Consider the following 22,826-nt stretch of genomic DNA (forward strand, 5'->3'; position numbering starts at 1 on the left):
TAAGTATAAGTCTTACATACAGCAGCTGCTGATAGTTGCATGTACATCACTTAGTGTAACATGCCTTCAGTGGGGGATGAACTTTATTACTATGCAGGCAGTGTGAAGTGTGATTTTCGGGAACGCTGTTGTCATCTGTCACATTTCCACAAGGTGGCAATGTAGGACAAAGTGTGAGTGCACAGGGTCTGTAGACTGAGAGCTTGAATATGTTGTGTGTGTTGAATATGGCTGCTGATTTGTATATATTTATATTTATATATAGTGATTAGGTTCAGACTGTAAAAGAGGCCTGGGCTTTTCAGTGTATTGTCTAGTTAAAATATTGTTTAAGTGGGGAAAAAAAGCAAAGACATGCACCTGGAATTAAAGATTATCACCTGATTTTTAACATTATTCTCAGTGACATGATGATATTTATTGTCTTATTATGTATCCCTTTCCCAATGATTCCCAACACTCTGTTAGCTTTTTGACTGCCACTGCACATTGAGTGGATGTTTTCAGAGAACTCTCCACAATGACTCCACGGTCTCTTTCTTGAGTGGTAACAGCTAATTTAGACCCCATCATTTTGTAGGTATAGTGGGGATGATGTTTTCCAGTGTGCATTACTTTGCATATATCAATATTGAAGTTCGTCTGTCATTTTGTTGCCCAATCACCCAGGTTAGTGAGATCCCTTTGTAACTCTTCGCAGTCTGCTTTGGACTTCACTATCTTGAGTAATTTAGTATCATCTGCAAACTTTGCCATCTCACCGTTTACCCCTTTTTCCAGATCATTTTTGAACAGCACTGGTCCCAGTACAGATCCTTGGGGGACCCTGGTATTTACCACTCTCCATTGAGAAAACTGATAATTTATTCTTACCCTTTTCCTTCCTGTCTTTTAACCAGCTACTGGTCCATAAAAGGACCTTCCCTTTTATCCCATGACTGCCTATTTTGCTTACGAGTCTTTGGTGAAGTACCTTGTATTGCCAGGCTCAGGCATCCACAGATCTCGAATTTGACCCCCCTCTTCTCCCCAGATAATGAGGTTGACTTAAAAATCATTAGTTATTAGTACAATAAATCATAGGTTCTGTTTCTTCACCTTCTGGCAATGGAGTCTTTAGGGGTCATAGTTTCAAGCTTTTCTCTGCAGCCATAAGGGCTGGAAGATGACTTGTTTTGAATAGTGAAAGCTGAGCTTCTCTCATAATCACTTGAAGCTGGGGCCTTTAAGAAAAACACCAAATATCACATGACTTGTGATATAAATCAGGAAAGTTGGCAACACTGAAAACAGGGGAGTTTACTTTATTATTTGCAGTGGGGAGATTTAAACATTACCTTAACAGGATACGTAAGGCCATCACAGATGCTAAAGGGCCCATCTCACCAGACGTTTCCACCACTTGCTGGGGTTGCCTGATTAATATTATTTAACATCCTGGGTAGAGAGTCTGAGCTAAACACAGTCTTTCATTCAGTTTTTTTGTGACAAGAACAAGAAAACCTGTATTTCCAAACCTTGTTCCCATCTGTGTCTGTGAACTTGGAACGGTTTTTCCCATCAAGTAATATATTTTTTCCACATTTTAGACAAGGAGGAGTTTTAATTAGAGAGGATTTGGGATCTCACATGAATTGTCCCTGGCACGATCTATTGGAGAAATAACACTTCAGTTGTCAATAGCCTACTACAGCACATTGATTCTGTGAGACTCTGAACTCCCCTTTCTCTAAAAGCTGAGAGTCACTTGCAACACTCCCCCACTGCAGTCTGGACCGGTGTGTAGCTGTGTCAGCCCAATTCCGCACTCCTGGGCCCCGACTTACCCTGCTTTGTTATGTGAACCACCCACTCCTGGGTCAGCCCACACCCAGCCTCCTGCGGGTAATTGGTCCCTGGCCTAGTGAAGAAGCAGTTCTGGCCAGCCACTCACGGGATAGGCCCCCAGCAAACACCCCCAGTCCTAGATGCAACCCCAGGAACTGCCGTCTTGGAGGGTTCAGTGCTGCACACTACATTTACATTTGTCCGTCAATTTATCAGAGAAATTGATATGCACCAGCTCTGTCACGCTCTGCACACACTCAATCCACATGCACTGCTTTAGATAAAACAAATGTGTTTATGAACCACAGCAAGATTTTAAGTGATTCTAAGTCAGATTATTATAAATCAAGGGATTAATAATAAGTCAAGGAGTTCGTCACAATCAACTAAAAGGTAATGTGCATCCTAAACTAAGATTAAAATTTCAGTAGCTTTCAGTCTCTATCGTTAGCCTATCCACAGCTGGTTGTGATGCCTCTTGCAACCAGGTCCCCCGCTCCTCTGAGGGTAGGTGCCAGTCCTTGAGGTTGCTTGGAAGATAGATTCCAGGGGAGAGCTCTGAGACAAAGACGCCTCAGCTTTTAACAAGTTTCCCCAACACCCCCTGGGGTCGGGTGATCGGCCCTGTCCGGCAATGGGTGCGAATTCTTCCACTCGACCCAAAGTGCTCAGAGATGCTTAGGCCAGTCCATTGTTCCTGTACGGAAGGCTCTGCGCGGCGCGGAACACAGCTTTGTGTTTGTCTGCATCTGTTCAAACCGTGTGAGACACACATTTGGGGATGGGACACAGCAGCGGTTCATATCTGTACCCAGGTGTGACATTGCAGGAAACATGCCCTGGCTCTCTGTGGGAGCATCCCCGCACTTCGCGGATGTCCTGAGATCTATGGACTTCCCTGGGGCGAGGACCACGTCCCAAGTTGATAGACCCCGTGCACTAGAGAGGAAGATGCAGCAGCCTCGGCGTTAACCACTTAATTTTAGCCCTTCTGGAGCTTGCTTACAAGGGGTGATCAGGACATCTGTCACTCCAAACAGCACTGAAATGCTGCCACCTCTGGGGTGGAACATGGCAGCAGTTCAGCACAGCGTGATAACACTGCCCAACCGAATTAAGGCAGGATCCAGATTGACTCTCTGCAAATTCAGGTTTAACTAGGGCATTGGGTCTCGGCCATACAGCTGAAAACCTGCTGTTCATGTCCCTGCTGTGACAGCAGAGGGCAAACTTCCCCAGCCTAAGACCTACACCTGCAGCCACGATCGACTGGTTTCAATGATTAGCTGCTCGGAAGATCAGCGGAATAACCTGGAAACTCGGGGATAATCATGGGAACTGGGGAAAGAAGCTGTCACTTAGATAGTCTCCAAAACCACATGCCCACCAACGAGGTTGTAGAAATAATGGAATAAAATAGCAGCAACCCAGTGGATGGAAGGAAAAATGTCCCTTCAGTGATCTCCACTTCACTGCCTTACAGAACTACAACTTTGCTTGGACAAACCTTCCAGACTATGGAAAGCTACGCCCCCAAAGCCGGCGGCTCGTGCCAGCCGGATATCCGCCTGTTCGCCTCCCTACAATCCACCTCTGAAATCCCAGGCCCAGCAGGCATAGCAGGGAAAAGAGAAATGGCTCAAGCACCTCTGCAATCCAGCTACCCCCGGCTGTGAGAATGGCCATTTGGAGGCATAGGAAGCCAGGTGTAAGTTACACCCTCCCTGAGGCTGCTCTAACTTACTCCAGGGACCAAACCAGCTCCTGGCTGCCCCAGAACATAGAACTGGTGAACGTGGCATGAAGCCCCCTCTTCTTTCCCCCCCACCATACACACACTCACTTGGGTCCTGTGCCAAGCACCGCTCTGCCAGATGTGAGACCCAGACCTTTATGGTTGAATGGTGCCTTTAGCGTCACGTACACTGAGTCCATTGACTGGACTGGGCGTGAGGGTCTGAGGGCAGAATCTGGGCTGGTTTATTTTGCAGTCCGTGGTTAAGTCCTTTCTCTGTGTTACTTTTATTGATGGCCCAACTGATACTGGGCAGGAGCTCGCCCCTGGGAATTTCTGACTGATGGGGAGCAGCAGAGGGTGATGGGAACAGAGAGGTGAAGACGCACCCACCCAGGACACTGCAAGCCCCCCACAGAGGGAAGATAAGGAGGCCTGCTGGCCGTGCAATCACTGTGAAGTCAGGCCTCATGCCGAACGGGACAGAGCTTCTGCACGTGCCTTTAGCCAGACACTAACGAGCCCGTTCTGAAGGCACTGACTTTACCGGGAGTTGTGTGACTACAGCCTGATGCACAGCTCGGGAAGTGGAGGGGCGAGCACGTCATTATGAGAACAAGCAGGCAATAGATCTACTCCCCATCTGACCAATGGCAGGGGAATGAAATCCTTTCTGAACTGTGGCTGTAGGGGAATGGGAGCCAGGGAAGAACGAATGACATGAACTCTAATGCCGACCGGGAATGTAGCCACTCCAAAGGCAAAGCGTCGCCTTCAACTATTGTTCTATAGGACTCCCGCTGTTACCTGCCAGCTTGCATGGACTCACTTCCAGATCGTGTCGAGGGGGAATACACCTGTCATGCCGCTGAGTTCAACAATGCACTGGGGGTGAAATTCACCCCTGGCAAAACACCAGCTGCCCGGCCCGCTGCACCAGGATGAATCTCACCCATGGAAAGGTATTGTAATCATTACCATTTGATGATGTCTTGTTGTTATTAGTGTGTCCAGCTGTTGGACAGAACATAGAGGTGGATTCTGTCAAATCCCTTAAGGAGCTGACCTTTTCAGGGCCCCATTTTGATCTCACACCAGTTTGACACCAGTGTAACTCCACTCACTTCAGTGGAGTCCCTCCTAAATTTCCACCAGCACAAGTGAGAGCAGAGTTAGGGCCTGTGCCTAGGAGGTGGAAGACTGGGGGTGGGGTGTCTGTTTAACAGCGCCATATTGAATTGTGCTTCTTCTCCAGTCTAGCCAGACGATGGCCATACACTTCAGGCGTCTAAGCACTGACTTCCCCAGAGACCTGGCAGATTCTACCACCTCCGGGCTCAAGGACCTATAAACGCAGCTCTTCTAGCGGCCAGCCTTTCCTTCCAGGAACGTATTTCCGTCTAGAGCCCCAGGTGCACTAGAAGCACTGTGCGCCGCTTTTCCTTCCTTCCCTGGTTCTGGGACATGCTGGGTATTGAGCTGGCCTGGGGAGGGGCGGCCTGATGGTGACTGTAAGTTGCATGGCAGCCCCCACTGGCCAGAATTGCTGGCGTGCCCCTGGCATGTCCACTCCCTCTCCTCAGCCCACCCTGGAAGGCTCCCTAGGCTGGGAGAAACCTGCATCTACTGGTCTGAGGCTGCTTTTGTTCCCTCTATACAAAGGACACTTGAGAGACCAAGGCCGTAGCCCTTTGTTTCCATTTCGCCCTATGGTTTCCAGCGGGGAGGCTCACTTGTAGAGTGCTGACAAGTGACCTGGTGTTTGGAATGAACAGTACAGCTAATCAGCTCTTGGTTCCTAACCCAAACCAGAGGTGGAGAGCGTGGGAGGGAAGGGGCTCCAGCGAGCTTCGGGAGGCCTCTGCAAAGCTTCCCATCAGCCAGGCCAATGGAATAACAACGCTCCCCCCCCCCACATCATTCAGATAGTGAACAGTTCCAGAGGGGTGGCCGTGTTAGTCTGTGTACAGCAAAAACAAGGAGAGTCCTGTAGCACTTTAAAGACGAACACATTTCTGCAGGCAGAAGTTTTCAGATGCACGCATCTGACGAAGTGGGTTGCAGCCCACGAAAGCTTCTGGCTGCAGAAATGTTTTTGTCTTTAAAGTGCTACAGGACTTTCCTTGTTTTGTCATTCAGGTAGACTGCTTTGCTACTCAGCTAGTCACCTTCCAGCCTGGGTGTAGAAAGAACTGCCTAGGGGCTAGAGCAGAAGCTTGGCAGTCAGGGCTCCTGGGTCCTATTGCTCTTGCAGGGAGGCAATGCGATCTAGGGGATAAATCGGAGGACTGGGTCCATTTCCCCGCCCCTCCCCCCGTCCACAAGGAATCCCCACTGGGAGAACAATTCAGAGGATATTATAAGGGGGGGTCAGACATCTCCTGGCTTCCTGTAAATTACACCAGGTGTTAGACTCAGTTAGGCGCTCTGAGACTCACATCCATTCACGACCCTATTGCTTACACTCCCATAAATATCACCTCGGTACGGTCCAGGGAGCCAAAGTTATTAGACCTGTGGCTGAAAGAGAAGAATGTAGAAGGAAAAGCAACTGATAAGAGGCTGTCAGAAGGTTTAAGCTGAAAATTCGGGATGGCCTGCTCATTGCGTAACCCTGGGCAAGGCACGTCGCCACCCTGTGCCTCAGTTTCCTCATCTGTAAAAAGAAGAGAATGGTCCTTATCTCACCGGGGCACTACTCATTCATGTTTACAAAATCGGCTGTGATCTTCAGGTAAAAAGCAAATGGGATCGATCCTGCAGTCATTACTTCAGCCAGACAATGGAGGGCATCCCCTGTGACACTGCAGATGGACCCTGATCCCACAAAGCACTTAAGCACGTGCATAACTTTAAGCATCTGGGAAGTCCCACTGCCTTCCACGGATGATGCCTGTCTTTAAAGTCACACAGACACTTAAGTGCTTTGCTCCCTCAGTCCCTTCGTGAGAAGGACGATGCAGAGTCATGGATTCCTTATCTGGAGAAGGAAAAAAAAAACCTTGTAAAATGCATGGAGATTTTGCTATTTTTGAAGAGGCAAGCCGAGAAATACGCAATTACCTCGTATTTTCTCAGCACAAATGATTCATGCAAGTGGCTTTCTCATTATCTAAACAACTGCTTTTAACACTGAGAACCCATTCTGCAATGCTCAGCCATTCACACACTGAACTGAGGTTCATTCCTGTCTGGTAATTGCACCCCCATCAAGCAGATGAAATTCACCAGCTGGAAACCAGGACCAGAGCAGAAAGCCTTCTGTGTAGGTCCATGCACCAGGTTTGCATGGACGTTAATGAAGTGACACCGCTTTATACCAGCTAGAGATCTGGCCCTGTACTTCGTGTTTCTCAGAACGCCACCTGGGAGATGATGCCAGCTTTCCACAGACAAATCACAGACTGGAAATGTTTTGTTGCACTTTCTCCAGCATTCCAGACTGCTCCAGCTGCAGCTTCCCACAGTCCTTCAGCTGTTAATGCCCCCACAGAAATTCACCAGGTCCCCTGACAAATGTAGTAGGGATATCGTATGGGGGATGCTGAAAGTGACGGGGGAATATTTAATGAGGGCAAAACAGGTGCCAACCTGCCAAAGGAACCGAGCCAAAGGGACTATTCTGTTCTTGTGAAAATCCGGTGATCCTGCTATCAGAGACCATGTTTGCTATTCCAGCTAGGTGCCTGGGTGATCAGGATAAGGGAGGATAGGAGACAGACAGACAGACAGCCAAGGATGTAGGATGGATTGATGGATTTATCTTCTGATATTATAGTTGGGTTAATCTAGACACCCTTTACTCTGGTAAAATCCACCCACTGACTTCAGTGAGAGATTGTCCTTCACCCAGGATTATGAATTATGAATTTTTAGGATAATTTCTACAGGGCAGATTTTAGCATGTGGGCGGAGAAGATTTATTACCAGCATGAATAACAGGGAAACAAAACACTAATTAATAATCAATGCTTATTTTCAGTGCTCCTAAATAGCCTCCCTCCCCTGAGAACAGATGCTCTTGCATAATCATGGTATCCAAGGAAGAGGGCAGACCTCTGCCCCCTGCATCAGGACCCAGAGGGTGGGAAGGGCTGGTACCGAAATGAAACTAATTACCGATAGGGAAGCAATCTACCGAGGGATGCCAACCCTCCAAGATTGTCCTGGAGTCTCCAGGAAGTAAAGATTAACCTTGAATTAAAGATGATGTCATGTGATGAAACCTCCAGGCATATGGCCACCCAGAATTGGCAACCCTACATCTACACCTGCTGGCCCCCCATGCTCAGCCCTACTGGATCCCTTGTGGGACCCAGGTGCCCATGGAGATGAGGGGGGACTGAAAGCTGCTCCCCAGAGGGTCAGATTCCTCCCTGCTGTGACTCGGGGGGCGGGGGTTATAGCAGGGGTGGGGTTGACCCACGATCAAGGGCTCTTATGAAGTTTGCCCTCCGCCCTCTGACGCACTCTGGGCCCCCTCCCCAGAGCACTAACACCCCGCTGGGTAGGTAGAGGAGAGCGCCCTGAACTCAAAGTTCCCCCTGCTTTTGTTACCCCTGGCGAGCTGCCTCCGCGATTCCTAAGACCCCGGCAGCAGGGAAAGCGAAGATCGGCAGAGCGCACTCCCAGAGCGCACTGACAAGGGGGGGGGGGGTGAACTCGATCCGGAGCGAGTTGGAAAGATCCGTGCGCACATTTCATCCCCTGCATCGCCCCAACCAGACGTGTGCATTGCACGTGTGCGCGGTTGGGTTTGTTTTAGCCGGGCCTCAGGAACCAGCCGACTCCTGGTGAGCAAACACCCGGCGCTGGGCTGTGTCGCTCTGAGGCCATACGTGCAATAAAGGCTGCTTTCCAGACGTTTAATTAAAGGTGCAAACCCGAGGCCAGGCGGGAGGCAGATATAAACGTGCGGCGCCAAGCCTGCCCGGCTCTGAAACCCAACCCAGGGGACGCCCGGTGCCGATCAATCCACAGTACAGCCCGTCCGAGCCCCTCGGCAGTCACCGATCGCGGTATTTGAAACTCCTTAATGACAGATCGACGGGGCCCAGGAGTAACGCAATGGCAGCCAGACAGGATTCAAACAGGAGTAGCTGAGAGGCTTGGAAGGGGACGGGGTGGTGAAACCGTAGGGACCAGGCGTTACAAGGGAAACCGTAGGGACCAGGCGTTACAAGGGAAACCGTAGGGACCAGGCGTTACAAGGGAAGCTGATGGCAGTAAACGCAATAAACAAGTCACTTATTTCCCTCGTTCTGTCTCTCAAACGGAGCAAGCCGCACCACGGTGATTTTTGTCTCCTGTCCAGTGTAATATTTGGGACCGTTTTCTTACACACAGAACCCAGATAATCTCAGCCGTTTACATCTCTTTACGCAGACAAACACAGGCGAGTATGGCTGAACACATCACACCGCTTCGAGCTAAACGTCTGGGCACAATTATAACAACAACTAGATTATTTTCCCTGTTCAGTTTGTCACACAGAAAGCAGCTAAACACATCGGTACATCGGCTCTAAGCGCGGTAAGGTTCATGTCTTAGAAAAGATGCAGCTCCCAGACGTGAAATCTGACCCGGTTTTACAATGACATAAATACAAGACAATCAATATTAGGAAGACGCTTCATATCACACAGCCTTTACGAGCGGGAGCAAAACTATGTCCTTGGGGATGAAAAACCTTTTAAACCCAACTGGTGCTGTTGGTTTCATCTCCCAGAGATTTGCAACCGTGTCTAACCCTTCATCGCACCGTCGGGGCTAAAGAGATGAATTGAAAATAGGTTTTTAAAAGTGGAAATAATCGTAACGCTTTTTTAAAAAAGATGCACCAGAAATTTGGCCTAGGTAAATCATAGAAGATGAGGGTGGGAAGGGACCTCCGGAGGTTCTTAAGTAGACAGACAGACGGACAGACAGCCTGCCAGAGAGTCAGTGTTCGTGGAGAGGTTCGGTAATGCAGCACAGTAACGGGGTGTGTGCGCAATGTTTTAGTTTTAAATTCATCTCCCTTTCCTCCGAACAACCCGCCGCTCCCAGAGCCTCTCTCCGCAGCAGGGCTTTCGCCTCTCCTCCTGCTGGGGTTGGAGCTCCTCTCAGAGAAGCGGTAAGAGGCGAAACACCTGGCCAGAGATGGAGCGGAGAGGAACGCGTCTGACACGCCAAAGGAGAAGTGGGTGAGCCTGGGAGACGCGCTTGGTTGATTCATTTGGCCGATGAGTACGAAAACCAGCCACCGGCGGAAGGTGTTCAAAAGTCCCAATGACCAGGGACTGACTCAACAGACAACCTGCCCTGAACATGTAACCCGCTCACTAACAGAGTCCCCGGGCAACCCCACCGTCGCTCTGTCCCCGGGTCTTTCCCAGGGCTAATTACACTTCGCAAAGAGCGATTACAAGCCCCCGGGAAGGCATCAAGAGAGCCCCACACACGGATCTGCCCCCAGAGTTACTTTGGAGACGCATCTGTGTCTTGGGAAGGTTACCCCGCCCCAGTTCCTCTCCCATGTTACAATTAGGGACACTCCTGCCCCCTCCACCCCCCCCCCGCCCCCCCGAGAGTTTGGCAGAGGGAAGGAAGCGCGTCAACGTGGCTCTAAATCAGCCTCGTGGAATCCGTAAAAGCCCCTCCGCCCCGTGTCGGGGCCGTCACCTGGAGTGATTGATCTGCGCGCCTAATGGTGCGTAAAAGTGGCGAGGGGGGCGCCTCTGCCCTGACGTCAGGAGAAGGGTTTAAAAAGGGGGTCGGGCGGGGAGGAGATCCCAGAAGCAGCCGCCGCCTGAGAAGTGGAGACTCGAGCTCTTTGTCGGCATCCCCCCCCAGCCCCGCGACCCCCGCTTCGTGGTCTGACTCGCTGGCGCAGCTCCCCCGGCACAGGTTGGAAAGATGCTGTCCTGCCGTCTCCAGTGCGCCCTAGCCCTGCTCTCCGTCGCCTTGGCGGTGAGCAGCGTCTCCGCTGCGCCCTCAGACCCGAGGCTCCGGCAGTTCCTGCAGAAGTCATTGGCTGCGGCAGCGGGCAAACAGGTACGATTCTCCCTCGCCCTGGCCCGGCGCGTCCCGCGGGGACCCAACCCGGCTGCGGCCGGCCCAGGGCCGTTGGCAGCTGGGGTTTGCTACCAAGTTCTCTCGGGTCTGGCTCCGGAGCGCATTGGCCGGGGCGAGTTTCTCAGGGGCAGGTGCCTTTCGCCTGCAGGGGACCGAGCGGGAAGGGCCCCGCAGCGGAGGTTTATGTATGGTTCGCAGGGCTGCTTCCACATTCAACCGCCCAGCCGGCGCTCGGGGGACCCCACAGGCGCCTGCCGGCACTTTTCAGACTGAGCCCTGCAGGTGAACACGGGCTGGGGGCAGAGCAACCCAGCCACCCGCCGGGCCAGCGTCGCTCCGAGCGACCCGTTCTGAGCCGGGTCACCACCCGTGGCCAGGCGCAGCGGGGCTGGCGCCCCAGCGCTTCCCCATTAGGCATTGGAGACCGGCTCAGGTCCGAGGGGGGTGCAAAGACAGCTGCAAAAACCCCCGGCCGAAAGGGGTGGTGGGCGGGGGGGGGAGCTCTCCAGGGTGCCAGAGAGGGCCAAGGGGGTGGGGGATTTCTCCAGGGTGCTGAAACCTTCCACGCTGGCTTGCCCACGGGTCTTTCGAGGTAGCCAATAGGTCACAGTCACCCCCCCCCCCCCGGCCCGGGACCACACGCGTCTCTCTGGGTATCTGCCTCGAGCCCCCTCTTTCTAGGCGTGCACAGACAGAGCCGGGGGGGACCAAACACAGCCAGGCCGGGGGGGGGGGGTTGCAAAGAGGAGGAAGCCCCGCTCGGCTCAGTGCTTTGCTGGAGCAAAGGAGAATTCGGGGGGGGGGGGGAAGGTTTTGTTTTTTTTTGGGGGGGGGGGGGGCTTCTTTTCAACTTTCAAACTGCGAAGCCAGAGCGGGGTTGAGGCTTTCCCTGGGCGAGGGCTGGTTCCACGTGCACCCACCTACTCGCTTGCACCGAGCCGCTGCCAAGGCGGGGGGGGGGGGGACTGTGGGTGCAGAGCCGGGACGTGCACGTCCCCCAATAACTAGCCCGTCTGGCGAGGGGAGAAAGGCGGCGATGACCGGGCGCCCCGCGTTTCACCAGCTCTCTGTCTCCCTCTTCCCCCCAAGGAACTGGCCAAGTACTTCTTGGCGGAATTGCTCTCCGAGCCCAGCCAGGCGGAGAATGAAGCGCTGGAGCCCGAGGACCTGTCCCGAGGGGCAGAGCAGGACGAAGTGAGGCTGGAGCTGGAGCGCTCGGCGAACTCCAACCCGGCCCTGGCGCCCCGAGAACGCAAAGCCGGCTGCAAGAACTTCTTCTGGAAAACGTTCACCTCCTGTTAGCCTGCCCTGCCCTGCCCTGCCCCTCACACCCCAGCAACGCCTTCCCGCCAGGAGCCGGAGACTGGACAGACACAAGCCGCGCTAGAGGGAGAGTGGAAAAGGAAAAAAAAAATTTAAAAAAAGAGTAACTCGCGTTGATTTGCGATGGGTCTCAATAAAACTTTCCGTTCGATTGTACCTGAGTTGTGGTTTCTGACCCCTTCCGTCCCACACGCACTCTGCAGGTCTCTCCCCTGTACGGGTTTTAGTTCTTTGTCGCAATAAAGTTTAAGTTTCAAACCGTGCCGTGGAAAGTGTTTGGTTACTGGGGGGGTGAAAGTCGCCTCTCGGAGACCAGTTTTCCCTTTCAGATCCCTTCCTTCGCAGGGCGACCACGGAGAACTAACTACAGGGCAGACAAAATAACGCTGTACCCCAGCCCTTCAAACTATGGTTCTCTCGCTTTACTCTCCAAATGGGGTATGGAGACAGAGAGCTGTCTTCCATGAGTAAGATTGAGTTGATTTTTGCACTTCAAGTACATACAGGTTGAGATTTCAAAGCAGTCAAGGGGATTTAGACACATATCAGGGAATGTACGTCTAACCCCCTTGACTGCTCTGAAAATTGCAACCATGTATTATACCAACATGCCCTGACTTTACTCTTGAGTAGCAATCGGTATGGATGAGTGACCAAATAAGCACCAGTAAAACCTTTATACCACGCCAGGACACAATTTATTTTCCCAACGTAGTTAAATAAACACTATTTTTTGTGCAATATTTTCGGCGAGTTGGGGGAGGGGTTAATTGGTGTTAGTTTTTGCATCTCCATGAAGCCAAACTGCTGAGCCCCACTGCATCAGCCTGCAAGGAAGGGGAAATGTATTAGAAAATAGCAGGATCCTGTAAAATTACAGTTGCTTTTCTGTATATCCAAGGTCTGGCTAGTAAGGGCCACTATGTCATAATATGCCAGGGGCAGGAAGAAGGGCCCCCATTTCAGTGGAAAGGAAATTGGGACACATCTCCGGTCAGATAAAGTCACCTTTTTCTAGTCTTGGTGGTCTGTGTGACCTTGTGGCACAAGCCGGTTACTGATTCAGGACTGAATATTGGCCATCTTGCACTTGGGAACAGTGTAACTTTAAGGAGAAATTGTACATTTGGGGGAAAAGACAAAACCCATTCCTGTAGCAGCTGATCCTTTAAAAATTGCTGGCTGATTGACAGCTCTCCCGGGGCAGGATGGAACATGAAATGGTAGGCCCATTGGAGATGGATTCATGGTCCAAGTGCGGTGAGATAGTGTAAGATGCAATTTTTTTCACCTCCCCCCCCCCCCCCAATTTACGCATGCACACACCACCCAGGGGTATCTATCTATCTCATCCTCTGTGTGAGCATATATACAATGGCAACCGTGGTAGCCAGATTCTACCCTGTCACACCTGAGTGGTCACCGGTGTGGCATGTCAAAATAGGATCCTTTCTATCTATAGGCTCATTAAGTGAAATAGCCAGTGGTAAAGATTTTAGGTCTTTGAAAAGACTGGGAAACAAAGCTTGATTTGATTGTTAAAATAAACATCCAACCTTTCAGTTTAATCCCTAGTGTTGCTAACAACCACCTAAAGACACATCATTTGAATTTCAGGACTTGTTCCAGATCTCTTGAATAAATGGACGGCTTCCAAAAAATCTGGGCATAATACCGTTCTTTTTCACCAGCCACTGAGTTAAGAATCCCGGTCTGACTTTTGATAAAATTCTGTTGGGAAATTTGTCCTAGCGTATGACTTATCTGGGAAAACAATGATTGAAACATCTTGGTTTTAAGCATGGATGTTCCAAATCCTAGGGCAGATGTTACTTGCCAGTAGCTTGAAAGAAATGGCCTTTGACAGCTCTGTAATGTTTGCCATTCGGTGTACGTGTTACTTCGCTCTTTGGATGAGTCACAGTGCATTTCTGGAGGATAACCTGAGTCTTGGCATATAGGGAGACCTCACCTGTCGATCCTGATTCAGCCAAGCACTCCAGCACATGCTTAACTGTAAGTACTTGCCCAAGTGCTTTGCTGAATCAAGGCCATAACAAAGTGATTGTGGCAAACGTTTGGCTTGCAGGGAGTCAGTCTCAATTTACACGGATGCACCCAAGAGCAGCGTGTCTCACGCTCTTTACAAGAGGACCTCTCCACTGCTGGCATTGCCATTGGCAGGTCACGATGCATTGAGCACAAACCCGGGGCTTTCATTTCACTTCACTGTACATGGCATTTTATTACGTCCCCGGTCATTAGGTGTGCAATCTTGCAGCACGCACTTCCTATTTGGTAGTATTTTGTAGAGCCCAGGATCCCAGCTATGCCAGGCACAGTAACAGACAGTCCCAACTCAGAAAAACTTACTACCTACACAGAGAAAGGCTGGGAAGAGAAGCCGGCACAGAGGGGGTGAAGCGGCTTGTCTAGGCAGGCTAGCAGCTGAATCAGGATTCGAACACAGGCCGCATGATTCCCACATCTGCCTTCCATTCATTCTTGCTCAAGCAAAAGGCAGATTGACTGCAGTGATGACTGAGGGCCTCATATTCCCTCTCTGGGTTGCAGGGTTGGGAGCCTGCACCCACCTGAATGGGAGAATGCTTTGCTGTGACATGATCCACGCCTCCCAACTCTGCAGCAGCCCTGCAGTTTGGGTTCCAGTCCCGTGCCTTTGCTGGGGAAGAGGAGGGGCTGTCAGGGACTGGGGGCTGGGAAACTGGCTAAGGTCCCCTTCTCCATCTCCAATACAAAATCGAGAAGAAGTTAACAATGCCTGATACAGCATGGTGAGGGATGAGTGGTTCCAGGGGAAACAGTGGCTTGTGTGTCCAATACAGCCACCTGACCTGGGAGCTCCAGAGCCTGTGTGAAGCATAAGCCACTGTGCAGGTGACATTGCGGCCTGTAGTGAATCCCCTGAGATCAGCAGGGATCCTGGAGGTTCTGGGGGAGGTGAACTACAGGCATGCAAACCCCAGTCCCCAAAGTGAGAAGTCCTAGGACCCGATCAGTGGAAGCACACAAGGTTTTCTCTCCCTCTTCCTTACAGACAGCATGGACCAGTGCTTAGGGTGCTAGCCTGGGCTGTGGAAGAGCCCAGTTCAATTCCCTGCTCTGCCCCAGAATCCCTCCAGGACCTTGGGTGAGTCTCTTAGTCTGTTGCTGCCTCAGTTTCCCCATATGGAAATGAGAATATTTTCTTACCTCAGGGGTGTTATGATGAATGCATTCAAGACTGAGGTGCTCAACTAATGTAGTGATGGGGACCAATTAATTACCTAAAATAGATGGGGAGAGGATGGGGTCATTGGCGCTGGCTGTCCAAGTGTGTTCCCCAACTGCAGGGGGTCTTCCTTCTGCAGCAGAATCCCCCCTCCTGGCGTGTCCCTGGTGTCTCGATAGAAATTCTAACCAGCTTCTGAAAACAAGCTAATTATTCAGCGATGAGACAGCCCTAAAGCTGGAACTGCAGGAATTTAAAGGAGATGGGGAGGCACCAGGCTCAAATATTCTTATTCTCGGAGCCTGCGTTTCATGGTGTGTGAATGGATGGCTACTCACCCATATTTTCTGTTTTGGGCACCCTTCTTGGGCAGCGCCTTTCGAGGCAGTGTCACCTGCTGATCGCTGGCGTGAAGCCATTGCAAATAATGCTATGGCAGATTCCCAAGCAGAGATGGCCAGGGAATGCCACACTGTGATTCAGCTGCAGCAACACGGGCTTAATGAATGCTGCTCGCTTCATAGCGCAGCGGTGTCTGCTTATCCTAAGGACTATCTTTGAGTGGAGGCATACTTAGGTTTCATTGTCTCAGAGAGACAGATGCAACTCTCAACAGTTCAGGGCAACTGAACTTGTGTTTCCCATCTGTGGGACATGAAGGGCTGGGCTCCTGGCTTCTCAGCCATCATCTCTATTGGGTGGAGACCCTCACCTCTCTCCTTCCTGACAGGGGGTCTTCCAGGCTGCGCAGTTTCCTGCCTACATTGTGATATTCCCAGCAAGACAGACTGCCTGAACAGGCCAGCTTCTGCACTTTGCTTGCTCTTCAAACGGCTAGAAACGGCGTAATTGCCAGTAGCTATAAGTGACCACCCAGCTCTTTATAAGCAAGCACATCGATTCTTAAAGTGAAAGCTTTACAGAGAAAACCTATTAAAACAATAAAATAACCTACCCACTTGCTGATAAGCTTACCGGAGTTCACCTCCCTACTCCAACAAGGGCTCTGGCAGGAGTCAGTCCTTCAAACCCCACCCAGGGGCTTCCTGCAGTTACAAGTTCATAAACAGCCTCAACTCAGAACTAGCATCCCTATGAATTGTTCAGTCTTTCCCCTGTACAGCTTGGGTCTTTGATCTTGGCCTCCCACGACAGACAATCAGCGGACAATGGTCTCCTTCTCAGGCGAAGCTTCCAAAGGCTGACATTTTGCATAACCGGAAGTGGGAGATTCACATTCACCTCCCCCAGAGATTCCCCAAGCAAAACATTCGAGACTGTCTCAAAAGTCCCATTCTCGTCTGGCCCACTGTTCAACACACTCCTTCGAAGTTCATAGCATTGCCTAGGGCCCACATCCCACCTCCCCCACTAGCGAGAGGTTACATACAATCCCAGCCCGTGATTACACATAAACCATTCATTTACTCCAGGGGACCTCAAACATACTTAAACTGAATTCAGTAAGGTCTCCCAAAGATACCGCAGGTAATTGCCACCTCATATCACTTCACTCAGCTCACGGGGCTACTGAAGATTTTGCAATAAGATTCCTCAGCCTATTTATTAGTATATGTGGATTGTTTATTTGGTGTTACAATCCCCATTGTGCTAGGCATGGTACAAACATATAATAAGAGACAGCTCTGCCTTCAACAGCTTCTGAGCTAAATACAGAGCAAGAAAGATTTATCATCCCCATTTTATAGATGGGGAACTGAGACCCAAAGACATTAACAGACTTGCCCAACATTACACAGGGACTTCATGAGAGAGGCCGGAGTTGAACTCAGATCTCCAGAGTTCCAGTCCTCTGCCTTCACTATAAGAGGCGACTATAATAATTTTTACAGCTGCTTCCGTTAAGCATACTCTTGTCCGCTGTGCCAAGTGCTCTGGGTTGTGTCTGGTTAACGCTATAAACTTCCCAATGGATGGAAGTGTCTATGAAGAGCCACACAAAGGTCTCGAAGCTGTAGCCTGAAGTATTAGAGAAAATCCGCAGGAGGACTGGGCCTGGAAAAATAAAGCTACTGATGGTTTTTTTCCAAAAGTGCTGAGCACTGACGATTCCCATTAACGTCAGTGGCACTGAAAACCAGGCCACGGATTTTTGGGTGCCAGGAGCAAATTGGTTAGAGAGAGAGTTTTGCCCGGCTCGGTATGCTAGACTGCGACAGACAGTTTGCAAATATCCCAGGTCTATGCTATAATAAATGCAAGCTGGCGTCAAAAGTAAAGTGTGGCTGTGCTCTGACAAGTGACTGTGGCATTGTCTTACTCCACATGCCTTCTGCCTGCTGTGAATTCAGACTCAGTCCTGCTGCCTTCACTGAATACATTATGTCTCTGCTGCTTTGTACGAGCCCTGCAGAACTCAGAGTGACTGAGCTGGGTTCTGTTCCATCCTGTGCATCCTGAACAGACCTGCTTACTCATTACAAGCATCAGGACAGTCAGTCACACTGCATGCCCCTGATACCGTAAACCCCTCGTGCCCAGGGTGCTAAGGTCACTTACAATTTTCTTTAGTGAAGCTGCATTTCTTGCACTCCCCTCACCTGTTTTCAAATAAAGTGTAACCTGCTTTGAACTTTCTTTGGCTTTTTCCATAGCCGTAATAAGATGAGAAACCCCAGGAGAATCAATGGTCTTTTCCACATCCAAGAAAATAATTCCGGGGCCGGTACATGGCTGTACATTTTTAAGCAGAATGCCATTTCTGCCAGCCAGCAGGGCCCAGAGGTGAATCAGATGCTCATGCATGGAGCAGAATATTCCAAACAGAGCAATGGCCCTGCTGGGCTTGTAGCAGACCTCAGCCCCTGCACCCCCCCCGGGGAAATTACAGCAGCCTCAGGGCTGCTCTAACCTACATCCAGGTGTAACCAGCTGTATCCCTGCCTCTCAGTCCTATGTGTGTGACTCATAGGCTTTAGGTCAGAAGGGACCATCATGATCATGTCGTCTGACCTCCTGCACGTCGCAGGCCACAGAACCTCACCCACCCGCTCCTGTAATAGACCTCCAACCTCTGGCTGAGTTACTGACGTCCTCATAACAAGGTCTAAAGATGTCAAGTGACAGAGAATCCACCATTTACACTCATTCAAACCTGCAAGTGAGCCGTGCCCCATGCTGCAGATGAAGCTGACAACCCCCCAGGGTCTCTGCCAGTCTGACCCAGGGGGAAATTCCTTCCTGACCCCAAATATGGCGATCAGTTAGACCCTGAGCATGGGGGCAAGACTCCCCCGCCAGACACCTGGGCAGGAATTCTCTGTAGTAACTCGGAGCTCTCCCCATCTAGTGTCCCGTCACCGGCCGCTGGAGATATTTGCTGCTAGTAGTCGCAGATCGGCTACACGCCATGGCAGGCCGGCTCATCATGCCGCCCCCTCCATAAAATTACCACAAGAACATCCTTCCTTCCCCAAGGAGCTCTAGGGGGTTGATCCTGCAGGGTTCTCAGGGTCTCCTGCCAGCAGCGGCATGCCCTCAAATACCACTGAATGGAGGTGGACAGGCAAGGTGCTGAGGTCCTCCATCCACAGGAGCTGGAGCGCCTACCAGAGCCAGGCCCAAAGAGACATGTTGCAAGAGGCATTGAACGGTAGGACTCAGTCCTCGTTTCTTACAGCGAAGTAGAAGGCCATTTGATCGACAGAGGAAAAGGTTGCGCACTTGCAATCAAAGTACTTGTACTTACTTCTCCCGTCCCTGCACACTTCCGACTCTCTGAAAGCTTTTCTCTCAGCCACAATAATGCAGCCCCCCTAACCAGCACTGCAGATATAAAAGTCACCTATGAATCACTTACTACCCCCGACAAATGCTAAATGCCTTTTCTTAGAATAAGCTGTTTAGAACCATTTATTTGGACAGAGGTAATGGCTTCCTTGGAGCCATTTTTAGACACAAGATCAAGGGACATTTTGTGTGACCATATGTAGAACAGGCTGTTAAAACATGCAGATTCCAAACAGGAGAGATGTGTTTTTAAACCTAGCCGATTCGTTCTTGTGTGTACAGAACTCAGAGCTGCCCATCCACAGCACCAAGGTCACATACGTCAGCTGGTGAACGAACCCACCTGTATATAGTTTTTCTTCCTACTGAAGCTGATTCATCTGGCAAAACTAGGGGCCACTTATGAAAAGAGTGAATCGAAGAGAACCAAGCCACCGAACCAAGACTAGGTTGCATAGCGATTCGGGGCCGCTGCCTTTACGTTACCTTTGTATCCACTGGATACCAAGGGAAACTGGGGACTGACTTGGTCCTCGATACAAGTTAAAGCATCCTCAGTATTGTTGTGACCTGCAGCAGGCTGCAACAGCGTCTCAGTGAATTGAGTGCTGAAGAAAGGTGCTGCGTTTATGGCCCTGGAACGGAAAGCCTCTATTTGATCACAGAATGGGTACATGCTATCAAGAGAGCAGTGGTCAGAGTTCCCCCCAAAACTCCCTCCAACAGGGCTTGTTATCACTGTGGAGCCACAAAGCAGTCAGAGAGACGTTGCATCTCCACGGCCCGTTCCATGGTCAGGCTCTCTCCTGACTTTGCCCATAAGGAGGCCAGTTCCTATCAGCCGGGCAGGTGACTGCAGTAGATGTCAGCGACCTCTCTCCCATGTGCCCCTTCATCCAGGATTCACCCTCTTGACTCACTCTGAACGGCCAGCCAAGATTCCACCCGACAGGGGTGCAAAGTCTACGGCTCATCTTCAGGCTCACGCTTTCCCCATTTAGGCCCTTGGACTGGGGCGTACGCAGCATGGAGAAGAAAATCCTTAGTCTCAGCTTCAACCAAGCCCACGATTCTGGGATGCAATCCATCAGATTCTGTGCCAGGTTTCCATCACCGATAGCAGCACGCCAACCCTCTCTCCCACTGCTGCTGCTTCAGTCACAGCCTAGGGCCTCTTATTAACCACAGCCACACGCAGGGACAAAAGCAGAGGGGAGAAGCCTCCAGCTGTTTAATGACTACTCCAGAAGCCAGCCACTTGCTAATGCCCACGGTGCAGCCACGTCGCGGAGCTAAAACAGACATTCAGATCTCGCTGCGTTACTGGAACAAACGCCTGGGGTGGCTCTTGCTCTGCACCCATGAAATCTGAGCATCACCGTTGGTGCAGCAAGTTTCTATGCTTTAAAAAAACGTTGGGACTTTTTATTGCTTTGGGTTAAAAAGAGACGAGCTCTCACGAGGCTTTTGGGTTCGCAGCTTTACCTTTGGGTTTTCTTGGTTACGCTTCATGGTTTGCGATTCCCTCCTAGGAGGGCAAACCTAATATTCCTTTTCCAGCTGCTCCAGTCCTTTCCTACGGGATCTTCTTCTCACCAGCCTGCCTCCTCTAGGCAGGTTGAAATTCACAGATTCCCAGGCCAGAAGGGACCGTTGTGATCCCCTTGTCTGACCTCCTGGCCATAGAATTGCCCCAGAATAATTCCTGGGGCAAATCTTTTAGAAAAACATCCAATCTTGATTTCAAAATGGCCATTGATGGAGAATCCACCTCGACCCTTGGTAACTTGTTCCAATGCTTAATTTACCCTCACCGTCCATAATGCCTTATTTCCAGACTGAATTTGTCTAGCTTCAACTTCCACCATTTGATCGTGTTTTACCCTTCTCTGCTAGACCAAAGAGGCCACGTAAATACGCAGAGACTGTAGTCAAGTCACCCCTTAACCGTCTCTTTGTTAAGATAAACCGATTGTGCTCTTTGAGTGTATCGTTATAAGGCAGGTTTTCTAGTCCTTTAATCATTCCTGTGTCTCTTCTCTGCACCGTCTCCCATTTATCAACATCCTTCTTGAACTGGGGCCACCAGAACTGGACACAGTATTCCTCGGCAGTCACACCAGTGCCAAATACAGAGGTGAAATAACCTCTCTGCTCCTAATCCAGATTGCCCTCCTTATGCATCCCAGGATCACGCTGGCAGCTCTCATTCAGCTGATTATCCACCAGGACCCCCAGCTCTGTAACATCTTGCACATTAACATGGCGTCTTTCGTCTACTTCCTCCTTCGGGCGTTAGCATCACTGAGGATGGAGCGCAAGCCCGAGAATGGGCCCTGACGACCCAGCAGAGGGGGCTCAAAAGCACTAAATGAGGCTATTCATTCTCTACCGTCAGTATTATGATAGGCAACAAATCAGCTCAGGACTTCATTGCACTAGGCGCTGCATAGAGCCACACATAGAGAGCCGGTCCCTGCCCCCAGCGTTTATAATGTAAATAGACAAGACAAAAGGTTGGAGACAGGGAGGATGGTTATCCCCATTGCACAGGAAGGAGCTGAGACCCAGACAACTCGCCCAGGGTCACCCACTGGGTTGGGGTGGAGGTAGCTGCTATTGTGGGTGAAGATGCGGAGGCGGCTGCAGAAGTCCGAGGTCCCTTTCCAGTTTGGAAGGCAGAGCTCGGATGGCAGGAGCCAGACCACAGTGAACAGTTAGCTCTGGCTGCTGTGCTGTGAGAGAGCTGGGGGAGGCTTAATTAAAATCCACCCCCTTGATACCTAAACGCCTTCCTGAGACGAGCACCACAGAGTCTGCAGCAGAGCCAGGAACTCAGCCTGGGTGTCCTGAGTTCCAGATCCGCGCCTTCACCACAGGACTGTCCTCTCTCTCTCCTGACTGCAGCTGCCCCTGGGGAGGAGGGCACAGGGCGAGAGGGTGAAAAGAATCTTCCCCTTCCTATGCCCAGGCGCTGCCTGTCTCAGTTGTCCTGGTTCCAGCTGCAGTGGACTCCTAAAATGTGTCTACATGTCAGAAGGGGTAGGTTACAACAGGGGTTTGCCCACTACCCCACATCAGCTTCCATCCCAGCCAGGGCAGCTGAGCCAGCGAATGGGTGAGGAGCATACACCGCAGCCTGTGACAGAGTCTCTTAAAGAGTGTCAAAGTCCCCCCGCCGGCATGCACTCTCCCCCACGCCCTAGCGCGGGCTGTCTCTGAACATCCACGACACAGCCCCGCAGAGCACAGCTGGTTCAGCAGAGGTCAGGCCGGAGCTTAGCGCAAGCTTTGTCAGCTCAGATGCACAGGGCAGGCAGTTTAAACCAGCCAAGATGGTTTTTTAGCCATGGAGCGAGCACAAAAGGACCTGTCCTCCCCATGGATTCAGATGTTTCTGCTAAAGCAAGCTGGCGATTTAAGAAAGAGGCTCTGAAGGGACTTCATCACTGCTCAGGGCTGGAAAACTGAAGAAACGTGGAAAGACGACAAGATACGTGAATTAAAACTGTGTGTGTGCATTAGTTTTTCCTGGCGCTCGGAAGAGGAACAAACCATTTAGACCGCGTACATTTCTTGGGCCAAGGACTCTCTCTCTCACTATGGTTTAGCACCGTGGGGCCCTGACCTAGACTGGAGCCTTTTCAGGCTGCGGTTATGCAGTTATTACTCCTGCCCGGGTCAGATCTCAGGCATGAATTCAAATCTGAACTCGGTTGGGAGCGACCGAAAGCTGTTCACATGTGAAGACAGTTCAGCGCCGGGTCCTCAAGCCGAGCGCCCGCATCGCAATGGGTATGCCATGAACGCCCGCCCCGCGCTCTGGCATGCTCAGAACGGAGGCCAAGGATTAAATGAGCCACTCAGACTGAATTCCCCCTCTTGCACCCCTAGACGTGGTGC

At 51.0% G+C, this 22,826-nt stretch overlaps 1 protein-coding gene across 1 annotated transcript; it reads left to right on the forward strand.

Annotated features, from left to right (window-relative positions):
* Positions 1-10,337: 10,337 nt before the first annotated feature.
* Positions 10,338-12,203, forward strand: SST (somatostatin). Its single transcript, XM_067561024.1, has 2 exons — positions 10,338-10,597; positions 11,708-12,203. The coding sequence occupies exons 1-2, from the start codon at positions 10,460-10,462 to the stop codon at positions 11,918-11,920; spliced, it is 351 nt and encodes a 116-aa protein (XP_067417125.1). The 5' UTR covers positions 10,338-10,459; the 3' UTR covers positions 11,921-12,203.
* Positions 12,204-22,826: the final 10,623 nt, after the last annotated feature.

Source organism: Emydura macquarii, unplaced genomic scaffold (assembly GCF_026122565.2).
Source record: "Emydura macquarii macquarii isolate MOO-44397 ecotype Brisbane River unplaced genomic scaffold, CSIRO-AGI_Emac_v2 contig_2365, whole genome shotgun sequence".
In the NCBI taxonomy this organism is placed as follows: Eukaryota; Metazoa; Chordata; order Testudines; family Chelidae; genus Emydura; species Emydura macquarii.